At 34.7% G+C, this 9767-nt stretch overlaps 1 protein-coding gene across 2 annotated transcripts in view; it reads left to right on the forward strand.

Moving 5' to 3' along the window:
• The window catches only part of LOC122808669 (CD209 antigen-like protein E), a 645076-nt gene extending 635760 nt beyond the window's left edge, over window positions 1-9316 (forward strand). For both annotated transcript variants that reach the window (XM_044079647.1, XM_044079646.1), the window contains one exon: window positions 8002-9316. In XM_044079647.1, the coding sequence (XP_043935582.1) occupies window positions 8002-8161 (160 nt within the window). In that variant the 3' untranslated portion in view covers window positions 8162-9316. The remainder of the gene's footprint in view (window positions 1-8001) is intronic.
• Window positions 9317-9767: the final 451 nt, after the last annotated feature.

The raw sequence follows: 9767 nt of genomic DNA on the forward strand, positions 1-9767 counted from the left end.
TGATAGAAAGCTCCAAATACAGCAAAAACACAGCACAGAGAGTAATATATTTATTATTAAATAATGAATATAACAGACTAATAGTTTCAGCCAACAGCCTGTAAAACAGTGTAAAACAGTATCATCAAGTTCATTTGCATCATCCATAAGCAAATAATAAGTTAAGCTCATGAATACTAATAAGTTTATACTAATAAAAAAAACAGGTTTTTATATATGGAGAGAAAATAGCATAGAGCATAATAATGAGTATATACTCAAATGAGGTATATAATATAACATCAAAATGAGGAAAACAATACCAAAATTGAAAACATAAAATTATTAAATTAAAACATATATTCAAACATATCAATAGGACAATATATTAATACATATTGTTGATATTATTTTATCCAATCCAATTCAACAATTCCCCATTACGCAAAAAAATTAAAGCTTAATTCTTTAGAAGAAGGGCCAAAGGAAAAAAAAAAAGGTCAAAATAAGGCGATCAAAACTCAAACATGCATGGAATATATGTATGATATTATGGATATATTATATAATAGATTATATATATAATATATACATATATGATATAATTGGAAGACAACTAAGGGGACAAATTAATGACAACATAAACAACAAATAAACATTACAATGAACATTGGCATTCACATTACACTTTTATTTTACATATACTCTTAAAACATACAAAAAATATATCTTATCAAAAACATACAAAAATAACACAATGAATACAAAATACAATAAAAAAAAATAAAAAATTTGATCTATTATTAGACATCCATCTCATATAGGAATCATATCATACTATATATCATATATTTCACATATCAACATATCAAATATCAATTATATCAAATATAAATTTGTATATACTTAAAAATTCTATATAAATTATTAAGTTTGTAATTTAGTATTTATCCAATTAGTAATATTAATATATATTAATAATATAATATTTGTAACAATTATTAATTGGAAATAAAATTTCTGTGACATTAATTAAAAATTCTATCTACATTCATAAAATTCCTGTCATACATGGTATACGCATAGAATATATCAACTGTTACATGTCTCTGTTTCTCATCCTTGTCCAACACATCCGCCAGTATACTTCATTAATACATTCAACAATTAAACATCGATCTACAAATCAGGAGTATTAATAATATCAGTTGGGAGGTATTAATGAGGTCTCAGTTCAACATGGAGAGGAATCAATTGAGGTGGAGGACCCTCTAATAACAGAGCTAATAATACAGATGCAGAAAGTTTAATTACAATGCTAACAACAGAAATAATCACTGGCTTGTGAGGACGACAATTACAAACTAAATCAAAAAATAATAAATCAATCCTCTTCCAATACATGTGTTAGGTTCATCACCACTTACAGCAATTAGAAACATATTTTTAAAACACATTAATTTTTTTTGGAACATTTAACCGGCCTTTAATATTTTATTTTTTTTCTTTACCCATCTGTATGTGGCTTACAGAAAACTTTGAACACTATATTTCACTTTACTATTTTGGCACACTTTAAACTATTCACAAACAACTGACTGTAAAACAACTGACACTGTAAAGGCATTTAATCATTGTATACCAATGTCAAGTTTTGTATTGGAATAACTGTTGGCTTATGTAAGCATACTGGTAGTCGTAAATTAAGTAAGAGATTTTTGGGGAATGATTAAGTGGGAGGAACAGTGTGTACTAGCTAGTAGATCTGGCGTCTGGTCACTTTGGGATTAAACAAGTTGACCTTGCACTTATACAGAACAAGAGAGTCATTACAAGCATTCGTATAACTTCATTATAAAAGCCTTAGGATTACAGGCATTATACCAACACTTTTTATTAAAGGGATATTATATCGAGATTCACCAATTGATGATGCATTGGGGGCTCAATTCAGGAACCAGGAACAAATTGGTGGTCAGGTTATATTATCGGGAATTATTAACATTGGGCTTTATTTCATGGGGTTTAATGTTTCAGTTAATAAATGATCCTTATTTATAGTTTTATTTTTTCATAACATTCAATAATTGTTACTTAAGGATAACATATCAGAGCTTAATGGCTTCATATTCTTACTATGTTCGATGGGAAGGTGTTCATTGTTTTTTAGAATTTCCTTTTTTGTTTTTTAGGAACCAGCAGAGGCATAGCACTTAATCTTAACTGAAAGTGGGTATGCTTGTTTTATGTATGTAAGTTGAAACTTTGAACTAAATTAGTAATATTTTCTATCTTTTTTCCTCTTTGCTTTACAAGTGATGCCATTTCATTTCATGTCAGTTATAAATCCTGCCCACATAACTTTTGATTGGGTCATATACTATATTGTATTATGTTTTGAAACTTTAGAGTATTGATAAAATTTTATTTTACTGTTTTTATATCAAATAAATATGTTATTTATAAATGATATTATTATAATACTAATATATGAATATCAATATACATTATAATACATGTAAATGTGAGGATATAGTATGCAGAGATTTTTTTTTAAGATGTTGGAACACATCAATGATTAATTATGTTGATTTATGAATTGTATTACAATACATTTGCTAGAGGAGATGTTGGAACATATATTTATGTGAAATATTATTTTTTTGTGTTAAGATTCATTGGGTGGCCTTTTTATTGTTCATATTTATATAGTGTAATTTGTATAATGTTTGTTCATAAATAAAGTATGAACAAATACTCTGTCTTTATATATACAATTTTCATATATATATTGTTCTTGTTGTTGTGTTATAGCATGTTTGGTATAGCTAATAACAACTATCATATATATATTTTTTTTGTACATTGTCCTATATATATCTATGCAACTGTGCTTGATGCTTTGATTGTTTGGTTCATTTTGTATTGGTGGACCTGGCTGTTTTTCATATTCATATGATTGACCTGTTTCTAATGAGAATGAATAGAATCACTTATTAATTCATTATGTATTCACTTTGTGTTATTGAGCCAACTGTTGATGTATATTGATCGGTATGAATATATATGCTGATTATTGTTTAATTTCATTATGTATTCACTTTATTTTATTTATTTCCTTTGTTAGTATGTTCTACACTGTTATTATTCATATATTCATTGATATACCGCCATTATTCACTCTAGGTGGCTTATGATTTTACAAGTGGATGATTAACATATTGGACCTGGTCATCACCAACATGGGAGAATGGTGTTCCACACTGGAGGTCAACCCCTTGCTGGTTAGATCAGACCATAGAGTAATCACTCTGGATATTCACATTCCGCCCCCCCCCCCCCCATCAAAGAAACCATTGTGAAAAACTTTTCAAAAGCAAACGTCACATTACTTAAGACCAAGGTGGAAAGGTTCACAGCCCCCATGCTAAAGGACAACTCTGTCCAAGCTGCTGAATCCCTTACAAAGGCACTCTGTGAGCACCTGCAAGAATGCATGGATCGTGCTATCCCAAGCAAAACCAAGACTCACTCCTCCAAGAAAAGGAAACCAGTCTGGTGGACCCCTCAAGCTGTACAATAGAAGGAGGAAACTAGTACAGAAAAGAGTAAAATCCCAAGAAGGAAAGACGTCCCTGATCAGTATCAGCAGGAAACTATGATCCCTCATAAAATCATCCAAGGTAAACTTCGAAAGAAAAATTGCCAAAGACTCCAAAGATAACCACAAAGCATTTTTTAGCTATGTCAAGAACTTAAGTGGAAACTCTCAGATCTGCTCTGAGTTAGTGCAGAATGGCACAAAATACACTGAACCTACTGATATTGCCAACATTTTGGCAGACAGGTTTAGTGCAAACTTCACCTCCCTCTCACCCCCTAAGGGGCCCATAACCATACCGTAAGAATGTAGAGCCCCAGCAATCACTGACACACAGGTTAAAACAGCCCTATCCAAAGCCAAAAACACAGTTTCAATGGGACCGGACAGTGTCCCAGGCAGTGCCTTACATGAGCTGCAAAATTAACTAACCCCTCATCTAAACACACTGTTCAAACTCAGCCTCTCTACAGGCTACATAATCATAGAGTAGCGCACGGCAACAGTTATCCTGCTCCACAAAGGTGGAGCCACAGCAGACCCCAGGAACTATTGCCCTATAAGCCTGACTAGCCTGGTCTTCAAGGCTATGGACCATATTATCATGGAACTCATTAACAGAGACATTGGGAGCCTCCAAACATTGGACCCTACCCAGTTTGGCTTTGTTAATGGCAGATCATGCCTCCTAAACCTAGTGAACTTCTTTGAGACAGTTATCAAGGCTTTAGATGAGGGAAACGAGATCCAAACATCCTACCTAGACCTAGCAAAGGCTTTTGATACCATTCCCCATTCTGGTATTATAGACAAGCTCACCAGCGTGAACATAAACCCCTATGTTACGAGATGGGTTGCCAATTGACTCATGGATAGAACCCACATGGTGAGAGTTGTAGGCTCTAGGTCCGACTCTAAACTGGTTACAAGTGGCATCCCCTAGGGCTCAGTCCTGGGACCTGTCCTGTTCGGTATATACTTATTAGAGGTACAGGCAAGCACAGGAGGACTATGGCTGACCAAGTTCACAGATGACTGCAAACTGGGAGCCATAATTGACTTTCTGGCTGATTGAGACATCCTCCAAAAGGGTCTCACTGAGATGGATACCTGGTGTCAAAATTATGGCCTCAAGCTAAATGCCAAAAAAGTGCATAGTCATCCCCTTTGGAAAAAACAAAGTACCCACGAACTACCACATAGGTGGTAGTCCCCTAAATACAGAAAATGTAATAAGGGATCTGGGGACCTAAGCTGATATTGCCAAGGTGGCTAGAAAATCCTTCTATGTGGCCCATCTAATCACAAAAGGGTTCCCATCTAGAACAAAAGAGGTTAGTGTGCCCCTCTACTCATCACTCATCAGAATCATCATAAAGTACAATGCCCCATTTGGGATGTACCTTACAAGACACCTGCAACAGCTGGAAATACCACAGAAGTACCTCACCAAGAGGATTACTGGCCTCAAACAGATGCCCTATGCAGCCGGACTGAAGAAACTCCAGCTGTACTCGGTTGCATACCATGTACTCAGAGGTGATCTCTGCCTGACATCCAAGACAATGTCCAATCCAGAATTGATGAACATGCTCCAACTAAAAAAACAAATCCCCAAGAGCCACATGCTCTAGGGATCCAAACCTCACCACAATGATAAATAGGACATGCTGGAGGGATATATTCCTGTCCCAGAGACTTCCCATGCTTTGGAACAGGATTCCAATCTACATTAGGCAGAGCCCCTCACTAACACTCTTCAAGAGAAACCTTGATGAGTAGAAGGGAAACAGAAAATTTACCCCAGGGATCACTGCAGACACAGCTCTACAGAGGCACAGGGAACTAATGGCTCTGCTGGACAGAGGCACAGGGAACTAATCTAAGGGGGCAGTAAAAGCCAACACATTCTGGCTAGGCTTATAGATGCCCTCGGGCAGATAGACAGTACTTACCTATGAACCTAATACTGCAGCTTCACTGAGAGCCAAATAGTCTGATCAGCTGATGAGAGATGCAGCCAGCAAGAGTTAAAAATGGTGTGTGTGTAAAATTTAGAGTTTTACTGTAAAAGAAATTGTCCAAAAGCTGCACCTTAAAGGTCTGGAAGAGCTCCTAAATTTTGTGCACATAACATGCAGCAATGTGCTGCAAAAACCTACTCTTGACTTACAATACTGATACTTTTTATCTCAGAAGTTGTCTCCGTAAATGAAATATTTTATCTGCAACAAATATAACCTAAACTTTGATTGTCATTTTTCCTTTAGATAGTGTATGTTTAAATGCAATTTCATACTAATACTTTTGTATTTACTATTGCAAAAGCATCTATTGTAATTTTGTTGTAATTATTGTTTTGTTTTTGGAGCTTTCCTCCCCAGGACTCTATTGAAAATGAGTTCTTCTAGGCCCAATGGACTATCCTGATAAAATAACTGCAAATAAATAAAAGAGGTGGTTGCAGTTTACTGAGTAATAAGAGACTCAGTTGATGGAGACTTCTGAGTATGTTCCCATTACAGTGTCTTCACGAAGTTTTGAGACAGGGCTCTGTATGGTACAAGGCAAAAGAGAGTAGATAATACAAAATTACACTTAATCTTTTGCAATGAGATTCTACTCAATTTTTTCAAATACATTTGAATGAATTCCATAGTATTTATACATAACATCTTAAATAACTATGTAACAATGAGATTCTGAAGTGAAAGGGACCATTGGTGTTGTGGGTAGAGGCATATACAAATAACCAGATGTTGTAGTACATCAAGTAGCTTTTCAGTAATGTTGTTGTTGTTGTTGTGTCTTTCGGCTTTTCCTAGTTAGGGGTCACCACAGTGGAACTCCAGTCCACTAATGATTGGCAGTAGATTTTTACGTGCCGAGTTGCCAGCTCTGACGCACAACCTTCAACGAAGGTACGCCCATTCACGGATGTCTCCACACAGAAGAAACTTTAGCTGAGAATTGAACGGGACTTACTGTGAGGTGACAACGCTACCGCAGCACCACCACCACAGTTTTTCAGTAATCATAACATTTAATACTTGCCTTGCACACTGGCCGCTAATACTCTGCAGCCATGTTAGATTAATGTAATTGCTGCAGTCTTGTAAGGTTCTTTCTATGAGCAGGGATACTTCACACAATTCACTACTGCTGACATGGCAATTCAAATTAGTAAGCTCATATAGCATATGCCTACAACAATAACTAAATCAAAATGAGAGTTAGAAATAGGTGTAGGAAATCTGTAAGTGCAGAGATAGGATAGAGAGGAAAGGAAATATTACAGGGGGGCAAAGAGAAAATATTTGAGAAGTTAGCATAAAAAAATAAACTTTGAAATACAAGGAAAATAGCACAGAGACAAAGGCTATGAGGTAAAGGAAAAGGCATATTGAAAGTTTGAATGTACTCTTATGAGGGCATGTACATCATGACACATGGAACAAGTCAATGAAACATAGCGCCACTTAGCTCTTAAATAATGATAACAATTACAACCAGGTCAGCAAGCAAAGTAAGCCGTTAAACGGGAAAACATTACATGAAAGCATAGGTCTTCCAGCACTCCATCAACTGTCTTAAAAATTTCACTTCATAAGAGACCCACACATCAAAAAGTTTACATAAATGGTTTTCTTGATATGACTTTGCAGTGTCTGCATATCCTAGGTTTTAGATCATCTTAGATTATGTTATCAATTGCTCAGTATGTAAGTGCTTCAGTCAAATTTTGCTTAGTGCAGTTTTTAGTAGCTATGTCTCAAGAAATTAAGTTGAACCTTGGTTGCCTGGTGGGTTGGCAACTTACACTGTCCTGTGTGTGGAAGGGGTCATGGCCAGTAGTATCACGTACTTAGTAAATCCAGCAGACAATTACCTATTGCTTGAGCAAATACTTTCCTTAAGGAAATATCCAAGCTATTTGGTATTCATTACAAGTATAATAACATTAAAAATATATATTTTTTTGCTTGGTTGTTGTCATGGAAACCAATACTGGAGATCAGTGTTCACTGATACTGAAATTATTTCAGCTATTGTCAAAGCTAATTATAAACATGTGCATGTTCATTGTGCAAGGATGGGTTGTATTTCCTCCTAACAGGTCTGTCTACTTCAAGATATCTAGTTCCAATCATTTAGGTGGATTCTTTGGACTCAGCATATCAACTAAAACATTATGTGTTTGTATATTTGATCTTACTAGGAGTTTATATTGTATAGTACAATTATAAATAGATAAATAGTGTAAGCAGAAATAAAATCTATATGCAACTAACCGGTTAGGGAACATGTAACTTTACACTGAAGTAATGTTAATAATATAATTACAACTAAATAAATCATTTAAATGATACTTTTATGTCATGGCTCTTGACAAACAATTTATTTTGTCTTTGTTTACACAGGTATTTTTTTGATAATGAACCTGACAATTTTAAACATAGTTCTAAAACAGATGAAGACTGTGGCATTATGAGACCTGAAGATGGCAAATGGGGTGATGTCAGATGCAATGACAAGTACCAGTGGATCTGTGAGAAGCAGGCAAATGTTTGTTCTTCATAAAGACAGTATATCAATGACTGTAACATAGCCTCCATCCAAGGAATTTAAGAAAGAGAACAATGAAATCACAAAGGAATCCTACCAGAAAACAAAAAGGATGTTAACACTTTTGTCTTTAAGAAATATGCATCCATTTAAATATATTTTGCAACATACTGTTTGAAATTCCAATGTTTGCTGGTGGCACCACAGCATAAGCTCACTGTTAACAATGTTAGATTATTCTTCCTCAGTGCAGTTCTTGAAATAATAAACCATTTTTTAATACTTTCTATGTAATGCATTTTCAGGAAAAGAAAATGTGATAATTATGAACGTAACTACATTTTTTTTATTTGCATTGTTTGTCTCTTGCTGTACTGGTGATATACAAGGAAAAGAACGTCGGTGCTTACAACTGATGGCTGCACAGCATAATGGCACCACTACTGCAGCTAATTCCTATTGGTTGATGCATTGTCTTGTAACTGAACTGAGAAAAGAATAATAATAGTTTAAGGATGACACATTCAAGACCTGAGAGAGAGGTGATGGGAGTACAGTAAAAGGAGGTAATCTGATGGGTAAAGGGGAGGGTATGGTATCAAAACACAAAGAGTTGTCAGAATGAAGTAAAGAGGAGGAACAAAGACATTTTAGGAGTGTAGGAGAAAGAAGGAAAAGTGGACAGACCTGGCCTGTCTGAATAAAGACAAGAGAGAGAGGTTCTGGGAGACTGTGAAAAGGAGAGGAATTGAATGAATACTTTGCTTCCCTTTCTAACAAGAAAACTAAGGGGTCGGTTCCATACTATGAGTGATGGATGTAAAGAAAAGAGTTATGAACATGGTGAAGACCACAGGGGATATATATATATATATATATATATATATATATATATATATATATATATATATATATATACAGAGAGAGAGAGAGAGAGAGACCTATTCTCAAATGAAATAGCCAAATTATGGAGCTCTGTACCCCACGTTCTCCAAAACACATTGGAATCTACCAGTTTCAAACAGCAACTATTTAAACATCTATCCAAGAACTGGCATTGCTCCTGCGCCAAACCTGACTGACAAGATATATATAACTCTGTCACCATACTGTCTACTCCCTCTCCGCAGTGTTTATTACTACTCAAAAATAAATTTAAAGGAAATATCATTTGTTCATAACTATTATTTAATATGTACACACTACTAACTTTTTTTTCCTCACAGAAATCTTCACTGAAAATGCTTGTGTTTTTTTTTTCTTTTTGAACCTGTGTCTACTAGAAAATTGTATTGAATACTACTTTGTATAGACTAACTAGATGAAGTGTATTCTGCATTTTACTGTATGTATACTATTGTACTATCTAATTATTGTACATTGCTTATATTTCTGTGGAGCTTTTCTCCCCGGGCCTCCGCTGAAAATGGGCTTCTGGCTCAGTCAGACTTTCCAGGTAAACAAATATAAATAAATAAATAAATAAATAAATAAATAAATTGTGTAGATATATATATATATATATATATATATATATATATAGAGAGAGAGAGAGAGAGAGAGGTTTACCATCAAAATGTCTTTTGCCTATTGTCAAATATGCATATTGTTGACTTTTATA

The sequence above is a fragment of the Protopterus annectens genome, chromosome 8.part0 (genome assembly GCF_019279795.1).
Source record: "Protopterus annectens isolate FY-2018-M chromosome 8.part0, PAN1.0, whole genome shotgun sequence".
NCBI classification, from domain to species: Eukaryota; Metazoa; Chordata; order Ceratodontiformes; family Protopteridae; genus Protopterus; species Protopterus annectens.